Raw genomic sequence first — 25,523 nt, forward strand, 5'->3', positions numbered from 1 at the left:
GTTTTGATAGAATATTTTAAAAAATTGTAAAGTATTATGTTATTATTATTATTATTATTATTATTATTATTATTATTATTATTATTATTATAATGACAAATTCGGAATCACGCAAAATCGTGTTCATTTCATTTCTTTATTGAAAGAGAGAATGAAACCGCCAAAATGTCCTGAAATTATTCAAAGTCGTGAAGTCTAAATTCAGTCAGATGTCAAAATAAACTCATCATAGATACCATGCTAAAAAAATTACGTCAGGCTAGCGAAACGTTTCGTCTACAAAAATCTCATCGTTTGACGAAATTCGAAAATTTCGCTATTATATATTTCACTTAAAAACACATTTTTAAAACATTTTACTTAAGTTATTCTATATCCAAATTTAATGTTGTTTTTTAAAATTAATACAGAAATATCTGCAGTTTCTTGCAATTATAATGATATATATCTATGAATTTTGCTTTTAAAATCATTACTGTTTAAAGACAAATATGAATTTCTGAAAGAAAAAAATATATGGCTATGTAGGAAAACATTACACTTAATCTCAGTATTTGTATTTCTAGTATGACGTTCTTCAAACGATTTGAGTATATATCCGTGTTGAAATACGAATATATTGTATGTCAGCTGATCGGCCAGGTCATGATTTATTTGGGTCGTTCCAATCATATTCTCACGTCGGCAGCTTTTTATGAATGAGTTACCCGAGGTTATTCGGTGTATATGACGTCATTGAACGATGACATAAGAATATAAATATTCAACGGGAAAATGTACAAATGTGAAACTGAAAGTCGCCAAAACATAGAAACATCAACATAGAATTTATTGAAAGTCCATTTTATGAGTTTAACAGTAACAATTCCATCAAAATCAGACCTGAAATAAATGTTTAACAATCTTTTAAAAAAAATATGTAGGTGCGTTTCAGAGTAGTGAAACGCTTTTGACCTAAGACTGTAGATGTTACAAAACGTTGTTTCGTGAGTGCTTGTTAATGGTCACATTGAACACTTTCGTTTAAATGAGTGAACTGTATATGCCAACGGAAAAAATGGCTGACTAAGGTATTATGTTCTCCGATATTTTCTCCAAATCAAGGATTTTCAAACAAATAAATCATCTCAATTCTTTATTTCTAAAAGAAACAAGCTTTTTTCTCTCTTCTTAGTATATTTTATCACTTTGATTTCCAATTCTCGAAGGATCCCAGTGGTACAACGTTAAGTTGAATCAACTCAAATCAGAAAGATCGTGAGTTCGATTCTCATTGCCAGATATGAAATTTTTAATATTTTAAATGTTACAAATTGATATATAGGTCTCCAGATATTACATAGCAAAAAAAAAAATGGATTTAAAACAAACTTTATAAAAAACAGATTCTACTGTACTTTCATTTAATTCGGTCAAAAGAAATGATGCAAAATATAACGCCTGCTTTCCGTTTCAATCGCGGTAACACTTGATTTCCGATTCCGGAAACGCGTACTTTCCGACATTACAAAACGGAATAACATAAAGGGTTGAAAGGTGGGTTGCTACAATCTTTAAAAAATAAGGAATTACGAACTTTCTTTAATGAAATTGAAGTTGAATGAACAACACAAATGCCAGGTATTTAGTTTCATAATTTATTGTTTCTTCGAATGATAAATGAAAGTTATTTCGTTTACACCAGGACTGCGTTGTCTTGTAAAACAGAATTTGCAGCCAAACGTATCCAAATGTGTTGCATATCAATGTATTGAAATGAAATAATAACAAAGAAAACAACACGTTATGAAAAGAAGTAAATTATAAACTGCGCTTTGTCCTAGTTTTATTAACGAAATAAACAAGACAAAGATTTCAAAACATTACTTATATCTTCTTTTTTTAAGAAAAAATATATAACACATGCATTTGACATATCAAAGTATCATTTTGTTTCAATTAAATGATTTTATGTTATCGGAAATACAGCCTTTGTTTTGGTTATTAAGGATGTTTGCTCCTCTTGTTTTTGAATTTTTGTCAGATTTTCGGAATCCTCTGGTTTTAACCATGTAGTGCCATTAAAAAATTTGCCCACTAAGCCCTACTTTTATTTCATAATTTTATAACATATAGTTTAAAAGGCCATATTTGAAAATCTTATAATATCCTTGTTATTTTTTTAAAAGTTTTTGAAAAAAAAGATGCAGATGTTAATTATAAGAAAAATCTAGAGAGAATCATTTCCCGCCAAATTTTCAATGGCTTATATCTCGAAAACAAGCACACGGACCCTTCATTTAGTGTTTTTTTTTTTTTTGCTCCGTTCTTTATACTCTATCAATTTATAATAGTCTTTTAAAAAGCTTGTTATTTTGAAACAGAGTAGCGAACATCCTTAATATAAGTTTCTGAGTGGTCACTTATTTCTCAAGACTTTCATTTATCACGAATTGTTTGATATGGGATATGTTCTGTAACACTTCAAGGTTGTATTTTAATCTATTTTACTTTTATAGAATAATACTTCTTGATCCTTTAATAGTTAATGAAATTTCATGATTTTACCGACTCTCTTAAACAAATATGTTGACCTACCGAATTAGACTATTTGCCGGATTTGTAATAACATAACATTTATAAAACACATTAGATTATAACAGTACTTATTAGAGATATCAAAGTATGTCATATTATAGATTTCCAATAAAATGACATACGTACCTAACTCGACGTACGCACGTGACGGGACCGGTTATTGCTAACCTATTAATTTTGTTAAATTCGTCATTCAAGTTTTATCTAAGTATTCCTAAACTATAAAATCCATTCAGGATAAATTTTATCAATATCAAGTATTTCTGAGATGATGAAAAACGAAAGAAATCATGATTTTTATATATCACGTGATTATTGAGATTCCCGCCAAAACTTCACTGTCATAAGACCACGTATATATACACGTATCTTTACCTATCATACGATTGATTTGAGTTGTCTTTCATGGTTTTGACCATGACTTTGTTTTTTGATATACTTTGCAAATGAACCTTTTATTATTTAATATTTGGCATGCTTTTATTTGTCGTTATCAGATTGGTGTCCCTTTTTCCTTTTCTTCTCTTAATGTTTTATAATATTTAATTTCCTTTGGTATTTATTATATGACAGAGATTTTTCTAGCAATTTCAGAAATATCGAATTCAAATTGTTAGTCAGAATTTTTCTCTGTTAAAGTTGATAACTGGGATTGCATCATACTTTATTGAGCATCATTTCAAACGATCTATTCTTCTGCAGTTAATCTTGTTTATTTACAATCTCCGATTTTTTCCCAAGGGAAAACGTTCGACAAAGGGATGTGTATATTTAAAAATAATTAATACAGGTCTTGTACTTCTTTAAATTTTAATAGTTGACATACACTTTTCTTTCAAATAAAAGTCAACTAACATTAAAAAAAAGAAATTTGTAATTAATAATGATATATGTAAATAAATGTGAACACCAATTCATTATATAGATTGTAATTTGGAAGGTGTACTTGATTAGCAATTGCTGACTAATCTGCATATAAACATTGACCGCTGTGGATAGTAAAATATCAATTAATAGTTCATAGTAAATGGGTTAAAAAAATGTCCTGTCCCAGGTATCTCTGATTAAAAGTGGACGAGAATGTCAATTTATATACTTGTTACACTTTTAAGACAACTATATTGCCACTTCAGTCTTTACAGTAATTTTCTTTTTAAAATGTACTTTTAATAAGTAAGGCTTAATATTGTCATAGTTGTTTTTGGATTAAGACAACTCTTACTAATCCAATTAGAAGTGGATTCTAAAACTATCACATATTGATTGAGTTAAGCAAAAATTTTTAGTTTCAATTTTTGTCTCGCATTAGAGGTATATATTTATATATAAAAGTTAAACTCTACGACATATCCATGCATATGATCACCATTGAAGGTGATACACGGCTGAAAACACATTTTATATCAATAATTACTTTGAATATGTATATATGTGTAAACCAAGCTCTCTGAAGGAAGGTTTTTACAGGTTGTTCTTATGTCGTGCTGTTGCACCACTGTCCCGGGCTTAGGGGGTGGGGGTTGAGCACTCATTTTTTATGTGCCTGTCCCATGTCAGGAGCCTGTGGTTCACTTGTTGTCGTTGGTTCATATCTGTTATATTTGTTTTTTCGTAACTTGTTTTGTTTTAAATCAGGCCGGTAGTTTTCTCAATTGAATTGTTTCATATTTTTCAAGTTGGTTCCTTTTATGGTCGACTACACGGTATGGATTTTTTTCATTGATGAAGGCCGTACGGTTGCATATCATTGCTTACATCAACTTCATTTCTTATTGGCAATCATACCATATCTCCTTATTTTTTTGTTGTTCTTTTTAACTAAATACGTTTAATATTCTCAGGTAATTTAACATTTAAGAATCAGCTTTCAGTACCTGGGGGTACTTTAAGATCGGTACTCTGTGTCTTTTATCATAAAATGTAATTGTTTTGGGCTTAATTCAATATTGATTATATTTCCAACTGAATTTTACAGGGTTTTTTTTTCTTATATTGTGCTGTTACACCAGAGTGTTGAGCGCTGGTAAACGCGTTTAATCAGGCCAAATTCTATATAGGCTTTCCCAAGTCAGATGCTTTCAATTCAGTGGATGTCGTTGGTTACTTTCTGTCATTTTTGTGTTAATTTTACTCTTGTAAAAATGTTTATTTTCGTTTGAAAAGTTTACATTTTTCAAAGTCAATGCCTTATATACTAGTATCTGATAATACGGTATGAGTATTTGCTTATTGTTGACGACAGCACGAGCCACTGTAGTCGTAATTCACACCATTTGGACTCTGTATGATAGTTTGACCCCAGGAGTGTAAGGAATAAATCGAAAAAAGAATGCATGCTAAGCATACTAATGCTTTTGAAGAGAAAATTGAAAAGAGTTGTTGAACGGACAGACTGGCGGACGGATAGACAGGGTGATTGTAATATGAGTGCGGGTACCAGTGGCGGATCCAGAAATTTTCATAATGGGTGCCCACTGACTGCCTGAGAGGGCCCACTCCAGTCATGCTTCAGTGATTTCCTAAATAACCAACCAAACTTCTCCCACAAAAAGAGAGGGGGGGGGGCCCTCTGAAAAACCCTCTAAATCCGCCTCTGGGTACAATATTTTGTCAGTGTATGTATCTTAGATGCTAGTGGTAAGGGAGTCTGGATCAAAACGGGGTAATATTTACTTGTTAAAAACATTTTTACTATTTAGAATAATAATTGCATGCCTACTGGATATACGTACAATAGCAAGTCACAAGGATAATGGAAGCTGTGAAACACCATTTTACAATAAAAACTAAGCTTTTTGATACAAAGAAACAAGGAGAAAAATCAAACAAATTATGCAACAAAAAATGATATCAAAACAAAACAAGTGTTGCAAGAATAATGATATATGCACTTAAAGCATAAAATATATAAACAGGTTTTTTATTAAATATGGAATTGACTGGTAGCAGGCCTGCCTCGATTACGGGTTCAGTTATTTTGTTGGACAATTCGATCCAGCGAATCGCTACCATTTCATCATCCTTAATATATATGTAATATTTGTCGCTGGATATAAGACATACATCAGTATCATCATCATCATAAGTATTATAGCTTGAGGCTTAATCTTCGTCGTCTTTATTATAGCTTGTAAGTTTTATAGCTTGAGGCTAAATTCTTATCTGATATTTTAGCCAATTTATGTCGAGAACTTATTTTAGACATGCATCTCTTTGCTACATAATTACAAGTTACAGCCAATAGAGATCATAGAAGTATGTTTATCAAATGATCATGTCTACTCATAATTAAAACAGTATGAAAGGGATTGACTCGTCCGACTAAAACGAAGCACAAAAACAGCAATTACTAGTATTTCAAAATAAACTCCCATGTACCGATCTTAGAGTATTCATAGCTACTGAACACTATCTTAAAAACAACTACAACTAATAAATACAGAATAATTATCCAGTCTAGAATATTAATCAATTATTTCGTACTGTTACACCACTATATTAGGTAAGTGGGCCCGTTAACATGTTTAACTCCGCCACATTATGTTTGGATGTGACTGTCCTAAGTAAGGAGCCTGTAATTCAGTGGTTATCATTTGTTGCTGTGCTTTCGTTCATTTTTTTGTACATTAATTAGGCCGTTAGTTTTATCGTTTTTGTTGTTTTACATTTGTCATTTTGTGGCCTCTTATAGCTGACTATTCGGTATGGGCTTTGCTCATTGTTGAAGGTCGTACGGTGGCCTATAGTTGTTAATTTCTGTGTCATTTGGTCTCTTGTGAAGAGTTGTCTCATTGGTAATCATACTACATCTTCTTTTTTGTACATATCACAAATTAAGTAAAAAAGTACATAAACACTCTAGAAAAGCAAGACCTTGTGTCATGTCAAAAGCACAGAGTGTCATAACTGTATAGCAGAATATATGTAGTTTCTATAAAATGTAATGATAATTTATCAGTAAAAGGTACATGATTATTTGTTAGTGGGATTATATATAACTAAATAAATGAATATTTATATTAAAAGAAACATCAGAAACAAGAATATGTGTCCATTAGATTACACGCCAGTATCACATTTCCGTGTTAAGTGAGCTCACTGTCCAGGAAAAAAATCCAATCCAGTATGTAGTCTTAAACTTTTAAATCTCGTGCGAGATGTCTAATGTTCAAGGAGGCCTCGGTGGCCGAGTGGTCTAAGTAGTTACTACTGTAATCACTAGCCAGTCAACACTGAGGTTGTGAGTTCGAACCCCGCTCGTGCGAGTGCACTCGACTCCAATCTTAATTGACTAGGATTGTCAGTTTTCCTATCGAAGGTCGGTGGTTTTCTCCGGGCATTCCGGCTTTCTCCACCAGTAAAAACTGGCCGCCACGAAATAGCCCAAAAGCGGTGCTTAAAAGTGGCCTTAAAACACCAAAAATCAAAATCAATCAATCTAATGTTCAAACATTGTTGTTTTTAAAACGTATTTATCAAAGTCAAACGACAATCATTTAATTTTTTTTTTGTGCTATACAATTTGTGATTATGGCCGGATCCAAGATATTTGAAAGAGGGCGTAGTTCCCGATAATTGAAATTATACTGCCGAGCGAAGCAACGCGAAAAAAAATGGAAGATTTTATACTAAACATTTGTATAGATAACGTGGAAAATGTGAGATGTTCAAAATTACTTGGCGATCGAAAGGGGGGAGTACGCCCTCTATCCCTGTATCCGCGATTGCACGTTTATGTATACATGACCAAAACCTCGTCCCATGCATTATTATAGTTAAAGACTAAAAAGTACTTTTTGATAAATGTATCAATGATATGAATTTCTGCCCACGTCAAATTATATAGAATTTTTTTTTTAAAGTTAGTCGCGTACACCTTTTACATTCGGATGTGTTTGAATCCACTTTTTAAACGTTAAAACTTATAAAAACAAAAAAAAAGAGATGACCTCCTCGCTTCGGATTTCATTATTTTAATATTTTCATGCTAAATGTTTACTTGGTAGTTTTTAAAATTCATATGTTGAGAAGAACTGAAATATGGGTCAAGTGAAATGACAAGAAATGATGGGTGTATTTGATTACAAGTTGCTAGCTTATTTATTCCATTAAAATATTTTTGTCAATAAAATCATTAAACATTTAATAACAAAATATTTAAAGATTAAAAAAAGTAGTTGGGGTTGATTTTTACATTAAGTCTATATCCGCAAAAAATGCGTGTTCAAAGAGCAAAAAATGCATGCAGTGTATGCTCCCCTCTGTCATGCTTCAATGCAATAGGACGATATACGTTGAGTTAGGTCTGGTACATGTATGTCGAGTAAAGTCATTTTATTGGAAATCTCTATTAGTTCATTATATTTTAAAATGAATTATTTTTCAGAATGACTAAAAATCAGATAGAAGAAAGGACCAGGACTGCAATCGGTCAAACCTATAAGACAGGCTCACAGGTATCCTTGACTTCTGCCTTGTTGTGGTCAAATGTAACATTAATGAATACTTTACTCATGAAAAAACGATGCTGGGCCCATATTCCGTGTTTAATGGGTTATGTATTGGTATCCACTTCTATAGTGCTACAAATTACAACCGGAATACTTCTTATTATTCAAAATAATTGGGAAAAAGCAAATGTAAAAGAGAAAAATGATATAGAAATGAAGAAAGAGAAAGATGAGGATCGATTTGATGATTGTGGATGTGATAATGATATAACAAAAAGAGAAAAAAACCTGAAGAAAAGTGAATCAAGTGCGGAAAAACTTAACATAACAATTCTGATCTTCAGCTTTCTTGTTGCCGTAATAAACATCTTCATTAATGGGATCGAAATGACATAGGACAAAGTTATTATATATATATATATATATATATATATATACAAATACATGTAAACGTTTTACAGTGTACATAATTTTAAATAAACAACTAATAATGTATTACGATGCGAACAAACAAATCTCCAAAATTCTATTGCTTTTCCCATAGGTTTGTATAGTAAACATTCCCCCTTTTGATCCACTCAAAATATTCCATTAAAATAAACCAATCTGCAAATTCTAAATATCTAAGTCATAAGTATGGATATAGCCGTATAGGACTAGCGGTATATATAATTTTGAAATACAATGTAATCTACTACACAGTTTCTTAGAACTGCCAGGTTCAAGTTCAAGAAAAAAAGAAGAGTGAATGCCTATAATATAACAAGCAATTATCTGTTAGGATGCTAACACAAAAGTCACTTTAACCGAAAGTTGCCTGATTCAGAAAAAAAACTTGAACAAATAAGGTTCTGATTATTATAAAAGAGGGACGAAAGATACCAGAGGGACAGTCAAACTCATAGATCGAAAACAAACTGACAACGCCATGGCCAAAAATAAAAAGACAAACAGACAAATAATAGTACAGATGACACAACATAGAAAACTAGACTAAGCAACACGAACCCAACCAAAAACTGGGGGTGATCTCAGGTGCTCCGGAAGGGTAAGCAGGTCCTGCTTCACATGTGGCACCCGTCGTGTTGATTATGATATTACAAATCCGGTAAATAGTCTAATTCGGTAGGTCACATTCGTGAAAAGGGAAGGGTATTGTAGTTACGACATAAGGAACATATCCGATATCATCTGTGAAACGGTTATTCCATAACAGACAACCAACTCGTGATGGCGTCTGTAAAATTTACGAAGAGATGATTTCAACGTCACCATTTTGAAATCTTGGTTTAATAGCTTCCTTGTGAGCAGCATTCCTCTATCAAGGAAATCATGATAGGAAATACAAGCCCGTGAATATCGTATCAATTGGGAGATATATACTCTGTATACAGGCGCTGCTGGAATGTTGCTACATAGAAATGTAAAGTTCTCTCTGTTTAAAAGTCCCTTAAACTGTGCAAGTGGTCTCTTGTTGAACCAGAAAATGTTTACAACAAAACATCATCTGGTCCTAATATAACATTTTAACATCAAATAAAACATCACTCATATTTTATGAGATCCAATAAAAAAGTTGACATTTTCGACATTTTCTTCTTTCGAGCTTCTTTAACAGTGTAAGTTGGTATCTATTTGGGATAAACAGAGTAGCACACACACTTAGGCACAAGTCTCTTGTATCATACAAAACAGGAAGCCTCTACCTTTTCTATATGATGTAGCTATATAAAAAGAAACCAATTTAACCACACCCCTGTTTGGGCTTCTTAATTAATGGCATGTGGTCCTCATGTTTACATTTAGAAAATAAAGTTCACTGCACCTCTAGGGATAGTAACCCAGAACCATAACAAATATAAAATTTCGCTCCTTTACTGAATTTATGAAAATGGTCGGAAAAGATCATCAAAGAAAAATAATAATAATAATAAATAGAAAGAAGACAAATGCAGTACGTCTTCCAAACTTCGGTTTTGGACTACTTAAGGATGTATTCTTCTGATGTTTCAGTCTCGTTGAAATCTGGTTTGGAAATTATTTTCAAAACATGTGATACAAGTAGAAAATATTAATGAATTTTAAAAATATCATAATCAAACTAAACTCTGTGAAAAAATTGTGTACTTACAATAAGTAGCTTTTGAGTAATAAAATTTTTATTTTGTTTTAACCAATCCGGTCAGTGTCATCAGCCAAAATATCGAGAAAATGGGTGAGGGATACAAAGAAATGATTTTACCAAAAATATGTACATCCCATATCAATTTTTCGTTTTCAAAATTCTTGGATATGTATTTTTTCAATCATTTATAACAAAGAAGTTGAAATAACATGCTTTTTGTTCTAAAAAAGAGAAGAATCCCAAATTTACGAAATTGACAACACGGTCAATTTGACACGAAAAAGCAACAAAATTTTATAAAACTTTCTTATATCACACCAACCTATAGTTTTTTTAAGTCAAATGTATTCAGATTGGTGCACTTTATCTGTTGTGAAAGTATGACAAAAATGTTTAATTGTAGAACTGTGATTTGTTTCATGATAATAGCCCAAAAATGGGTAAAAATTGATGAAAAATAGGAAAATCATTAAAAATGGGTACTTTCATATGGCTGTAGCAAAAAAAAGAAGTGCACCACCATATGATTTTTCTTCATCAATTACTTTCTTACAGTCTTATAAACCCAAAAATCAGGTTAAGAAAAAAAGTTTAATTTTAGAAATGTTTGGTTCCTCAGAGGTGTACAGCCTTAATTATAATAAAAAAAGTAGAAAAGGGGGATGGACTAAGTGAAACATAATACTAATTTACTATTTTATCGTGGGCAAGTAATAAATAACATATGCACAACAAAAGTTGACGAAATTAGTGAGGGAAACCTATTAGATTACTGAGAGTGCAATCATGCAATTTTGCTTGCTAGTTTAACAAATATTTAATCATCTGAAGAAGAAATTAAAAGTACTTGTTTTGTTAATGCAACGCTTCCACAAAGATTGATCCCAGTTAGACCGATACATTTTCGTTTGCAAATAATACATATGTTATACATGTAACAGATACAAGGCTTTCTTTTTATATTAAAGTGAAACTTATTTTGCCATCGTTGAAATACTTCGAATTGCTAATTTCTAAATAATAAAAAATGTAGCTCGAACTGTTAATAGAAATTACCTTATCATTCATATCAAATCTAGCTTTTTAGTACTTCATTTTAATACCTTAAGGGTTAACTGGAAAATAGAAATAAGGTCACATGGACCACTTTCATCTAGTAGTAAAACCAATGCTAGAAGATGTTCATTTGAACATCCGAGGTTGTTAGTTGGAATCCTGCATTAGGTAAATCCGATACAACAAAAGTTGACGAAATTAATAAGGGAAACCTATTAGATTACTGAGAGTGCAATCATGCAATTTTGCTTGCTAGTTTAACAAATATTTTAATCATCTGAAGAAGAAATTAAAAGTACTTGTTTTGTTAATGCAATCATTCATCAAATCTAGCTTTTTAGTACTTCATTTCAATACCTTAAGGGTTAACTGGAAAATAGAAATAAGGTCACATGGACCACTTTCATCTAGTCGTAAAACCAATGCTAGAAGATGTTCATTTGAACATCCGAGGTTGTTAGTTGGAATCCTGCATTAGGTAAATCCGATCGACTCCAATCTTCATTGATTAGGATTTTCAGTTGTCCTACCGAAGGTCGGTTGCTTTATCCGGCACTCTGGCTTCCTCCACCAACAAAAAATGACCGCCACCAAAAAGCACAATGGCGTTAAACACCAAGCAATCAATCAACCAATTACTACAGGTTAAACAAACAACAGTCAGTGATAAATCAATTAGTTAGATTAGCCATAACACATATTAAAAGTTAGTAAATGAATGAATGAGAAAATTATTTATGTTTTAATTTTGTTGTTATTAGGTCTTTCCGCATTTCCGTGGAAAAATCATTTGATTGTGTCTGATTATTTGTTTTTCTTCCGGCGCTTTTATTTCTTGCGGGGATTTTTTTGTTTTGCAAGATGTCGCTTAGATATTTGGTATAAGATATCGAACAGTAAGATTAATATCCCTGAACACTGTTTTACTTGTTATCTCTACTCCTTTGCAAACGTAAAAGAAACCAACAAATTGATTTTTCTAAATTGCTCGTTATATAATCGAAAAGCTTTTGAATAAAGCGCTCCAGAGACTCCATATGAGAGTTATTTCCCTTTATGTATATGATTTAAGTGATATATATATTTGTAACTTGTTAACCTTTATTGATAGAGACATAGGGTCTTTTGATTTGAGGTCTTTATTCCACCAAAAAGATAATGAGGTCAAGGTCAATTGTCAAGGTCATGTTCTAAATTTTGATTTTGGCTTATTATCGCTTCTCCTCAGAAGTCGTAAAAGATATCCACAAAATATTGTTACTTAACTATGTCGTAACATATATATTTTGGTTCAAAGGGTGTGTTGACATTAAGGAGAGTTTTCTCTCCTGTAATCTTTAAAATTAGCTGTATTGTGATTTAACTCGTTACCCATATATAGTAGAATTAGGGTCTTTTGACTTGATGTCTCTGCATTATGACCCTGAAATTTAGGTCAAGGCCAAAGCTAAATTTGACGTTATAGGCTTTTGGTATAAATTATATTTATACATGACAAAGCCATGGGGTCTATTGCATACCGTTAGTAGACATATGATCTTAAAAGGGTCAGCATAAAGTGACCTAATTAAAACCGGAAGAAGGAATTTGCTGCATTGATGTTATTAAAAAGTACCTACAACCAAATATTTTAGGAATCTGTTTGAAGCAACCTATCAGATGATACCGGAAATGAAATTTTGTAAACCGGAAGTTCCAACTTTTCTCTCCTATTTCAGACAAAAGTATAGACCATATACTTTCGGAATCAACATAAAGTAAGCTATTATTTGACACCGGAAGTGACTTATTGTCTCCCTTAATTTATGAGAAAGGTGCCTTAAGCATTGTATTTTCGGAATCAATGTGAGATCAGCTATCTTCTAACAGTTTATTTTGTTGGTGTTGTTATTGTTGTTGTTATCAGCAGTAATAACGTGGCCAGCCGGATTATATATAAATTAAGAACTAGCACAGGTGCAGTCGGTATTGAGACCATGTAACAAGTGTTTGTAGTGAAAAAAATTTAATCGCAATGTGTGAGGTATAGGTATAAAAGATTATATATAAGCGTTCAGCAAAAATGACATTATTTGATTGGTTTTGTCATGCTGTGGAAAATATACAAACGTTTATTATAACATCAATGATTAGATAACAAAACTAAATTGTACAACCATTACTATGACTGAGCGAACTGCTTGAAGAAACATAATGAACTAACAAGCCGGGATTGTGAAATATATAAACTGAGTCTAAAACTACAATATTTATATGAGCTATAAGCTTCATAGATAAGCTGAAGAATAACAAACATCTACAATTATACTTCTACAATCATTATTGCTAAGCAAAAAAACGTTAACAAATTAATATTTGCTGTCACAATTTACTCTACTCAGACAAATCATTACTACGAAACCAGGTGATTTAGGCTATCTTGTGAATAATGAAAGGTTTTAACAACAATACAAGATATTTCGTTTTGGAACAAGCATTTAATTGTCAGAGATATCTGGTAAATTTAGTACGGAAGGTCCATCTTAGCATTTATTGGGGCGGAATATTGGTTTAAGGATGAGAATATTTTCAACAACTAACAATCCACCCATCACCTAATTGAATTCCAAATCTACATTTTCAAGTTATTTTCTATTTCTAACGCCATAACTTTTGCCACATGTCGATCAACCGAAACTGCTCAAAAAGTTTGAGAAAAAACGACTGAAATCTATTCAGTAAATCAGTTTTTAGACTTCATATAATATTCTACGCGCCCTTTTTATTTCATCGAGATTTCACACAACCAAACATGTTCGACGACTAGAATAACTTCTAGTTCTTTTTAACTTCTTTTGTAGATCTTTGTTTGCACAAGTTGGATGTTGAAATTGATGTATGAACTTTTTTCTTGATGATTTGTTATATTGTTGACAATATTTGTGTCTATCAAATAAAACTGTTTGTTGTGAATTTTCATATCAGTCTTTGTTGTTTCTTAGTATAGAATAAGAAACAATTAATGTTCGAATGAGAGTTGCGAGTGAGAACATGCTATGTATAATACTAAACATGCTAAAAGTTGTATATGATTACCATATTATTACTAAGATACTTTATACATTATTCTTTTGTCGATATTCCATAAACTATCCTTAGAATATTATAGGTCATCATGATATTTCTTAAATGAAGAAAGAAAGTATTCTTCTGGATTATAAAATTTGATGCCAACATTTTCAGCAAACATTTTGTCTGAATCTGGGCGTCCTTCTTGACCATTGGCGTCACCAACGTATACTGCATCGGATTTATCAATTGAACTGAATTGGTTTAATGAACATTTGTAATATTCCCACATTCCAACATTCGGTTTTCTGTATTTGTTATCTTCGGTGGCAGCTAAAGCATACATTGGTACTCCCAACTTAGAAATTATGTTCTCTATTTTTGTCATCCATTCTTCTTTATTTTGCAAACCTAACCCAATTCCTTTCTGGTTACTCATAATAACATTGTTGATACCCTCGTTTCGATTTTTTAACAGTCTTTCGGGAATTTTATGAAATTTTAACTCCCAGTCGTTTTCATCTATAGGAAAGTCCTCTCCGGATTTCGTTGTAATCAGAGTTCCGTCCAAATCAAACGCTGCAAGATGCAAACTAGATTTTATGCCTTTGGATTCATAATATAATAGCCCATCCGTTTTTTCTGTCCACCATCCACTTAGACTGTTCAGTGGTGGGTATTGTCGTGATCGTCTAGTTCCATCAGCAGAATACACATCTTCAAGTAAGTATCCGGCAATTCCATCATACCAATCTATACCGGGATTACTTTTAAATGATCCAGTTCGTACATAATAGGATGATTTTCCATAGTTTTTCGAAACAACCTTCTTTGTTGAAACATAGTTTTTAAGGGGCAAATTTAGTTCCGGTTCCGAAAAAATCAGTTCTCTATTATCGTTGTTCATATATTTTAAAATTGAACATATTTCCTCTTGGCAGTTTAGTTTAAAACATTTTTTCGAACCAGGATTATTTCCATTATCTCCGTTATAATAACCAACAGATCTCCACAGATCATTAGGATTAACATTTTCAAATGCCCTACACCATGCTATAAAAACAAAAGATGATTCTTTATGATTTGGTTCAGATTCTTTATTAATAGGGGGAGTCTCTACACGGTTAAACTTTGGGAAGCCTTCTGTATTACAACTATCGTAGTCAACATTCAAGCTGAGTGTTGCTTCAATGACTTTATCTGCAATATCCCTTACATTTGAATTATCATTGCAAACAAGAGACCACTGGTAAATCATAGCAGAAGTTGACTTTCCCGTTGATATCCATTCGCTCGAGACCTTAGTGTCTATACAGTTAGTGTATGATTGGACAGACGAAATATCCGGGTCATCCAGTTTAGTCGATTCAACTTGAATTGATAAGTCTTGACGTATGGCAACTTTAACGTACTTTAAATACTGAAATTTGAGCATATCTGCAAGTTTTTCTCCCATTGCATAGAGGGTTGCAGCAGGATTTCCATCGGTTTGCGTGGCGAACGCTGAAGCATCACATACTCTCAATTTAGACACTCCCCTCACTTGTAAAAATTCGTCTGCACATTCAGGCATTTTACATGTCCCTACTGGATGCAATGCTGAAACAAACATTCCCCTCATCCACGCATCTAGTTCTTCGTCCGTATCAATATCTTTACCTGGTGCAACTTCGTCAACAATTAAAGAACGTAGCTCTTCTCGAACATCATTGCCAAAAAACATGTCTCGTAACATTCGAATCTGATCTTTGAATAGTTGGGACACTTGTTCGAATTCTTTTGTAGGTATTCCATCTATAGTGTAGGTCCATCCGTAATCCAATTTTGGTTTGTCGAAAATGTTGGCTGTTACCGCATTAATAGAGCCTCGAAATTCTGGCCATTGATCGATAATACGAATTGTTCCTTCGTTGAAATCTTCTGAATCAACGGTATCATCTTCATCCCCAGAGAAAGCATATTCCTTTAGATCATTGTGACCAGTTGTTGGAGCGGTACACAATGATCCTGTTTCGTCAAAAAGTTTGGAATTTCCCATCACATATATCTGAATGTCAGACATATTCTGCAGCGGCCGAGTTAAATTTGATCTCAAATGCAAAATCCATGAAAATGGACCATTGATACTGGATAATGTTCTTGTATCATAAATTTTACCATCAATATTAACTGTTGGTATTTTACTGTCTGGACCAGTGCAGCATAAATCATCTGATTCAGGAGTGAGCTTGAGTACATATGGAACGGAGATATGGTCCCATAAATGCTGTCCAACGTGTTGATTGTCAGCGACAATATCAACTTTAATCTTCTTCAAAAGTTTTTTGGGACCAATACCACTAATCTGAAGCAAATGAGGGGTATCAAAAGACCCTCCCCCAACAATAACCTCTTTCTTGGCGTAAAATGTTAAAATTTTCTCACTATCTTCATTCAAACAGAGGACCCCTATTGCCTTTTTATTTTCAAACAAAATTTTCGTAACAGTTGTAGATGTAAAGAGTTGAAGGTTAGGTCGGTTCTGTCTTCGTTCATAATAACCTGAATAACTGCTACCACGAGCCGTCTGTGAAGCTCGGTTATTTCGCGCCTCCGGTGTAGGTACAAAATCGTCTTTTCCAACTTTTTCCGTCCTCATTTTGAATTGTTGAAAAACGCTGCAGCTTATTCTATCTTCCAAATGACCGTTGTAGTTATGAGCATAACCACCCCAAGGCATGCTGGTCTTTTCGCAAAGATATTTCATTTCTCTTGGAAATTTTTGAAATGCCTCCTCCATCTGTGTATTTACCTGCATTGCACCTCCTTTACCATGCCATTTTTTGCAATCTTCTTCTGATATTCCAGTTACATCTTTTGAGTCATAATAACAATAATGATCTTCCATTCTTTTATAATAGTGGGTCAAATTATCATGTTTCCATCCATCTGGCCACAAATCAAGTACAGCAGGACTAGCTCTTCTATTTATTGCTCCATAAACACGAGATGTTCCACCACGACCACGAAATCTTGGGATATATATATTTCGTCCATCTCTGTTTTTATTTTTATTATTTTCAATTGTCTTGAGAACAGGAGTTGTAAGCCACATCGGATCATGAGGAGTAGTAAACTTGTAACTGTTAGTATACCATCCATCCATTCTCGATTCCAGAGGGCCACGTTCTAAAATGCAAATTTTCCAGTATGGGATATTTGCTAACAAGCCGCCCAGAGTTAAGCTGGCTGTTCCGGCACCAATTATAACAAAATCACAGGTAATGATGTCTGATTGAGTTTGATAGGTGTTTCTAAAATAGAAAAAATATGAATACTAAATTAAAATAAATATATAATTCGATAAAAAATTAAAACAACAATTTAAACATATTAAAGTACTTTTCGTCCCTGGCTCGATGCCAATTATTGATTCATATATTATCTATTAAATTGTCGATCCATATATTGTAAATAGGCTAGTTACCTCTGTTTCCCTGTTTTGTGTGGGTTTTTCTTAAGTTGATTTATTTTTGTACCATTGTCTGAATCTTCATTTTTTGCACAGTACAAAATACTTGGAAAAAAGAATATTCGCAAAACTATAAAACTAATTTATATCCGTACTCCCCGGAAACAAGACTTATTGAGATTCATATGATCGGAATAATACATTTTTGATCGTCTGTACTTTATATTTTAAAAAAAAGTTAAATAACTACTATTAGGGTCACATGTATAACTTATGAAAGGACAATAGAAAACCTACAAATCAAGGGGTCTTTACTAAAGAAGAAAACATGCTTTTTTTTAAATTATATTTTTCTATTTGTATTAACTGCCGGTCCCATGATTTTTCCGAATTGTCCTCCATTTTTTAAAAACTGATTTGAACTGATATAATACTAAAATTTTGAAGGTTAAGTAATTACAACAACAGAGGCTGCGTATTTATACATCCCCAATGAATAGCAATGTTAGATTGTAGCGACTATGAATACAAGCCAGACCTTCATCTCAGTCGACATTTGAGATCCTCTGGCCACACTAAGACAGATCTCAATCGACTGACTTTTACCATCACAGACCACAACACTGCTTGGTCTAGGGAGAACAGAATCACTCGGGAATGATTTTGGATAGGAAAATTAAAAACGTTGGCACCTAATGGCATCAGTGAAAAGGTGTAGTTTTAATCGCGCAGTTCTTTTCGTTTGGGTTTTAAATACTACGCAGTCTCTGTTGTTATTCCTAACTGAAAATCTAGAACTACACTAGTTCAAATCGCACGGTGCTATTCATTTGCGATGTGTAAGTACGCAGCCACGTTGTTATATAAAGGCAACAGTAGTATACCGCTGTTCGAAAGTCATAAATCGATTGAGACAAAAACAAATCAGAGTTACAAACTAAAACCGAGGGAAACACATCAACTATAAGAGGAAAACAACGAAACAACAGAAACACTGAAGTGAACAATAAACAAACGACAATGCAACACACACAGAAACGAACTATAAGATAACAACTGCCATTTATAACTTAACCTTCGTCAAAATTTGAAATTTTAAAATTATACCAGTACCAATCTAACGGTGCTATTCATTTGGGATGTATAAAAACGCAGCCTCTGTTGTAAACTTCGTCAAATTTTGAAATTTTAGTATCAAATCAGTGCAAATCGATCAGTGCTATTTATTTGGAATGCATTTCTACGCAGGCTCTCTTGTAATGACCTAACTTTCGTCACCTGTGAAATTTTAGAATTGTACCAGTTCATATCGCATACTACTATACTTTTTAGAAGCATATATATGCAGTCTCTATTGTAAATACTTAACCTACGTCATATTTGAAATTTTAGAACGATACAAGCGTTGTTCGGTTTTAAATTGTATAACTGTAAAGATTGTTTCAGTTAAATCAGAATTGATTGATAGGATTCATTTGGCATCGTAATCATACTGATGAAGGATATCTGTTATCCCAAATATTTATAGATACTTGCATTTAATGTTTCCTTTTTTTTAATATTGGTGTTGATTTGTACACTTTTTCGGCGTTTATATAATTTATTTATTGTGTCCAGGTATCGTTACTCGTAACGATCCAGTGCCATCGTAGGAAAGATCGTTGACTAATATATATATATATGTGTGTGTGATATTCGTGCTTAATACATAATATTCATTTATTAACAGAAATACCTGCAAAAGATGACTAGTTCTAGCAGAATACAAGTAGATATCAAAAACTTCAAACCAGCCATTTTCCTGAAACAAAAATAATCTTGCAACGAAGTCTGCAATGATTTACATAATTGAAATATGAAAAAAACATTTGATAAGAATAAATAAATATATAATCTCCTAGTGTAATGATCTAAAGCCACAGCTAGACCAGAGTCATATTATCATAAGTATGTATAAGAAAAAAACTTTGATAAAATTAAAGGAAAAGCGTTTGATCTTATAAAACGCTACAAGTTCATACTAACATTTTCTATGCTCAAACTTAACTAAAATTTCAGTTAAATGAATATGACATTTATAAGTGAAATTACAAAGTAAGGTTTATTCAATATTTAAATAGTTATGACTAGTACCTGATATGTTGTAGACAAGAAAGGATTTGAACCCACCTCTAGATTTACAGTCCTGATTTTTTATGATTATACACTTAAACATTGATTCAAATTCCGGTTGTATGGGATGTACATAGAGTCGATATCCGTTAAGACAAACAAGCAACTACAGTCGATATACGATTTACACTATAGTTGTCAATATTGTTTTCAGTATTAATTTAAAAAATTCATTATGAAAATTTTTAATTAAATAATTGAAATTCGATGTAAATGCAAATAACTTGCTTTCTTAACCCATAACATATCTTGAATAGTGATTATACGTTAAACTTCATCTAAGCTATACATATAGAGAAAAGCAATACGTGTTACTGTTACGGGCTAAATCACACGTATAAATACCCTGCGTCCGAAGTGCTTTTCTGGATTAACCTTCATCTAACTCTTTAACCCAAACATTTAAAAGCCAAGGATGCAAACGAAAAAATACATATTTGCAATATTCCCCAATGCTAAATAAAAACCACTTATGTTGAAAAAATTACCAAAAATCTTTATAGATATACACTCTTTATTTTTCATACGTGTAACTGCCTATTTAAATTTAAAACAAACGTTAGTAATAAAGTTGAGGCAGATACATACGACACTGAATAACGTTATACGTGATAGTCCTGGGCTCTCATTTTATTGACAGATTAACGCATTTATACACAAAATTGGATATTCAGCGTTATTTGTACCTTATTTGTACGACCAGGTAAACTGAATTTGCGACAGTTAAAACCCAAGTTATACGTAGGTCAATACCCGCTATCGCTTGTGAAAAATAATCGAAAATAAAGCCCAACCCATGGTTAAAGAAAACAAATCTACGGTTGTCATGAATTATTTCTTAAATAACGCTGTCCTAGCTAACAATTCAAAGCCCTTTAATGTCATAAAACTAAAAACGCAAAAACACCAAAATCGTGCTCAAGAATGTAACCAAGAGGAATGAAATTAAACTGTAGACACAGGATTTAAGTTTTTGATTTTTCTAATTGTGTTATCATTTATAATATTTTTCTTCTAGATATAATTGAAAGTTACCTCTGAGATTTAAATCCTGCGTACTAACCAGCAAAGAGCGTATTCTTCGTCTATCATGTATCAACAACGGATGAAATTTAAATTCATAACTTAGCAATTACATAAATGTCGTATTGTGAAACCAACTTTAAGGTACTTTAAGGTACACTTTACGCTTTTAAATGTTCTTATGCCTTGATATTGTGGTTTTACCTTTCAACAATTGTTTGAAATATCTGAAATGTCATCATATTTAAATCGATCGGTAAACTGCATTGAAATACGATCGTCTGATCGTCTGGAATTGACAATACTGCATGAAAAACATATACAGGTTTAAAGATTTGTATAACGATAATGCTATACAATTTTTAATGCTAGACATGTATCCACACAATATGTCAAGCCCTTTGTTGCCTAGAGCCTACACAGATTGTAATTGCCATTGTGATAACCAAACCAATACATTTCCAACGCGGATGAAATGACTTTCTTATTAATTTTCATTGTCAATTTGATAAGTCATATTGTCTGCATGACGTTTACCACTGACGATTTGAGTTTATTTGCAATTCATCCACACGTTATACAGCGAGATGTTTACACTTGTTTCTGCAAAACTTAATGAATACTTGTGATAATAACTTTTTCCTCTAAACAGAACTTAAAATTACCTTTGAGTTGTACTATTGCATCCAGTATGAACAATTGTAAATTTTATTCTCTGTCGAACATTTATCAATAACTGATCAAATTTAAATGTATAACTTCTAATATATATGTCTGATTTTGTAACCAAAGTTATGGTACAATGAACATTAGTAGAAAAAAAATAGGTATACCTTAAAACCGTTTTGCCGACAGTTGTTTTTTGTCATATTTAAATCGGCTGCAATCTGCTTTAATGCAAATAATTGCACAAGTTATCACTTTTGCACTTCAGTAGGTTTTACTTTATTTCAATACTTTGGTGGGTGTTGTTTTTGGTAGCTTAAAGACTTTTATAGGCGTTTTAAAAGGAAACTGTAAAACTTACATAGAATTGTTTTGGAATAAGCACAGCAAACATTATTCATGAACGTCAGTGTTGAGAACAGCTCTTTTTCATAAGAGCATTAACATGATGCAACATATTTTAGGAAATACAAAAACTCTTAAAAGATACCAATCTTATAATTTTGTTCACTAGACACTCGTTTTGTCTACAAAAGACTCATCAGTAACGCACGAATCAACACAGTTAAAAGCCAAATAAAGTACGCAGTTGAAGAGCATCTAGGAACTACAATTCCAAAAGTGTTGGCCAAATACAAATAAGCAGCCCTATATCCTTATATTAATGGGATAAAAATAAAACTGGTCAACAACGAAAAAATCTCATTTGATATACAAGAACCTAAGTTATTTTAAAATGACACTATTGCTGTCTTATGCTTATAATCGAAAAGTATGGTAATGTTTACATTGAAAATTTATAGTCAACATAACACATTTAGGTGACAAAAACCATTGAGTAGAATGGCCACAACCATTGTAATATGTTATGCAGAAATAAGAGTAAAGCAAATGTAAATTGAACGTTGTCTACAGCTGATCTTTATTTGTTGCAAGAATCCTCTTGGACTCGCATTAACGGATGATTTGTTTTCCTGTAGGAAGTTAAATCTCTTTTCGAGAGTGTGACTATGAGCATTTATTATAAAGTGCGGAACTGGTAGAAAAGCAGTTAATAGGAAACTGCGTAGACACACAACCAAACCCTGTATTTTTGGCAAAAATGTTCTTCTATACCTATCTTAGAAATTCCACTTTAAATGACCAGTAACTTATTTGTTTTACTATAGTCATCAACAGCGCAACTAATTGTCTTAATTATTAGGCATGGTTAAATAACAACAGAGAGACAAGCAAATGTGAACAGTAAAAAAGAATGTTGTGATGCAATTTTAACAGTAATTCACAAAAAGAAATACATTACTAGCTATAGAACCAGGTTTAACCCAACATTTTCTTCGGAAAATGCATGTACCAAGTAAGGAATAAGGCAGTTGTTTTTCGCTTGTTTTATAGCGTTTGATTTTGTCAGTTTTTATGCTTCCCCCTTTTTGAATTTGCCTTTGAGTTCGGAATTTTTGTTTTACTTTTTAACAACCTAAAATTCAACTCATATTCAAAGGGAAATAAAACATTGTGGAATATTCTAAATATTTGAAAAATCGCTCGAATGGTAAGACGCGAGCAATATAACAAACAAGTTATGAAAGCCATATGGTCAATCAAAATTATAAGTGCAGAGAATAGAAGACATCATGACCAAAGTCAATGAACCAGACAAACACCAGTCTAAAAAACTACACGGAAAAATGAATCTTGGGCATCAGAAACCGCACTGAAAATGAAGGGTTAGCTCTTAGTGCATCTGGAAATAATTGAAAGACCTAACTCTGTTCAAAGAAACCAGTAATGGATAAACTACAGTGCAAATATCTATGATGTCATAAACAGCCTTCGCAAACTTAGTATATGTTCCAATATTTCAATTTGTTTTCAGAACAAAATAACTTCGTTTTTAACATCCACTTTATAGTTAATATCTATTTCTATCCTTTAATCAAGAAATCATAACCACTAAGAATATCTGCATATTATTCTAGTTTCTTTAACGATGAATAAGTGGGTATATGTATGGCAAGCTTAAAATAGCTCCAAGCAAAGACCAATTTTGGAATAATTCAGCAAAATACGGAAAGTATCTGACACAAACAGAGAAATTATCAGCAGACAATAATTGATGTTTTTTATATATTATTATTTTTGTTATCTTTTGGTTTTCTTTTTTCTGTTATTTTCGTCAGAGAAAAAAAAAGGAGTTGCACTATTCTTTCAAAATTCCCGAGATATTTTATGGATTAGAAACACGTGGTAGATAGTTGTTTTTGGATGCGATTTGGAATGCATAACCGAACTGTTTTAATCTAATTGGGTCTACTGTCCAGTTTTTGGTTCATTTGGCTCGCGCTTTATCCATTTTTTGACATTTTGTTCAACTGCGCCATCAGCAACCGGAAGCTTTTCCTGTAGATGGACTTGGGAATGCGACATTTCGAAGCTTTGGCTAACAACTGTCTAAATCTTTCATTGTTAACTTTGACAAGGTCTCATCTCCAGTTATAACATGACCAATGGGATTATATTTGTAGTGGGGCGATGAATAGGAGCAATCGGATGGTTTTTATTTTACATCCTTGAGGGTAAAGTTCTCTTATACCCTCTTGTGCTTAAAAATCGGGGATACAATAGGTTTGGTGTAGTTAATGAAATGACAAGTGTATTGTTATCTTTAAACCATCAGGTGTTGTTTTCTGTACAGATATTTGGACGAAAAAATTGTTAATAATGATAGCATCCAAATCCTTATTATCGATATCTACTTTAAAAAAATACTTTTTTCATCATCTTAGGAAGAAGTTGTCACGGGTTTGAATATCCTGTGTTTAGCCTTGTCCATAACTATTGCAACTTATCTGTACTTAGAGGAAAACAAACCATCCATAAACAAGATGTAAACTACAAATAGTTTTTTTTTACGCCTGTGACTATGAACGTTTTTTTTTTGTAGAATATTATTATATACATATCTTAAGGATGTGAATAAAGAAGGTGTTTGGTAAGCAATATTGAGACGGGAACTTAAAGACACTAACACCGAACAATATATAAAGGTAGAGCAGTCTAGAACAATTAGACCGTTGTTTTTCCTGTTTGAATTATTTTACACTAGTCTTTTTTGAATCTTTATAGCTTGCTGTTTGGTGTGAGCCAAGGCTCCGTGTTGAAGGCCGCACTTTGACCTATAATTGTTTACTTTTTACACATTGTGACTTGGATGGATAGTTGTCTCATTGGCACTCATACCACATTTTCGGACTGCATACCAAGAGTAAGTGATTAAACATTCTTATAAATACAACTTTTCTACGTTGAGTATTGTTGGGAGAAAAACCATGCATTTTAGCGTACGAACACACGGTCGAACAGGAGTGAAATAGACGAACACAGTCGAACAGGAGTGAAACAGACGAACTTACAGTCATACAGGAGTGAAACAGACGAACTTACAGTCGAACAGGAGTGAAACAGACGAACACACAGTCGAAAAGGAGTGAAACAGATGAACACACAGTCGAAAAGGAGTGAAACAGACGAACACAGTCGAAAAAGAGTGAAACAGACGAACACACAGTCGAACAGGTGTGAAACAGACAAGCACACAGTCGAACAGGATTAAACAGACGAACTTACAGTCAAACAGGAGTGTTAACAGTATTTTATTCCCTTCCATTCGTCTAGGAAGAAACCTTTCACAAGGATCCAATAAGCTAAACTCAAGTTATCAAGAATCAATTGTACTGCACCAGTTGCGCATTTCGACAATAAATATATGTTCAGTGATGCTCTATGTCAAAATATTTGAAAAACCAAAACTTATACAAACGTTGAAGAGCTGATCAAACCAAAAAAGGACCTAAAGTATAGCTAAATCCAGATAAGTAACCAGAGTTTTGCATGAGAGAGCTATACTACTTAATTAAAAACGATTTCCAAAATTTTAAAACAGCAAATTTCAATC

At 32.6% G+C, this 25,523-nt stretch overlaps 1 protein-coding gene and 1 long non-coding RNA gene across 2 annotated transcripts; one reads left to right on the forward strand and one right to left on the reverse strand.

The window, feature by feature from the left end:
* The first annotated feature begins 1,530 nt into the window (after positions 1–1,530).
* LOC127716689 (uncharacterized) lies at positions 1,531–9,613 on the forward strand. The gene is made up of 2 exons (XR_007989079.1): positions 1,531–1,620; positions 7,964–9,613. It is a non-coding gene; the product is annotated as an uncharacterized LOC127716689 (long non-coding RNA).
* A 3,830-nt stretch (positions 9,614–13,443) lies between these two features.
* Positions 13,444–21,624, reverse strand: LOC127716690 (uncharacterized). The gene is made up of 3 exons (XM_052222924.1): positions 21,568–21,624; positions 19,443–19,508; positions 13,444–17,549 (listed from the first exon to the last, which is right to left on the reverse strand). The coding sequence occupies exons 2-3, from the start codon at positions 19,502–19,504 to the stop codon at positions 14,351–14,353; spliced, it is 3,261 nt and encodes a 1,086-aa protein (XP_052078884.1). The 5' UTR covers positions 19,505–19,508; positions 21,568–21,624; the 3' UTR covers positions 13,444–14,350.
* Positions 21,625–25,523: the final 3,899 nt, after the last annotated feature.

Source organism: Mytilus californianus, unplaced genomic scaffold (genome assembly GCF_021869535.1).
Source record: "Mytilus californianus isolate M0D057914Y unplaced genomic scaffold, xbMytCali1.0.p SCAF_9, whole genome shotgun sequence".
Lineage (NCBI taxonomy): Eukaryota > Metazoa > Mollusca > Bivalvia > Mytilida > Mytilidae > Mytilus > Mytilus californianus.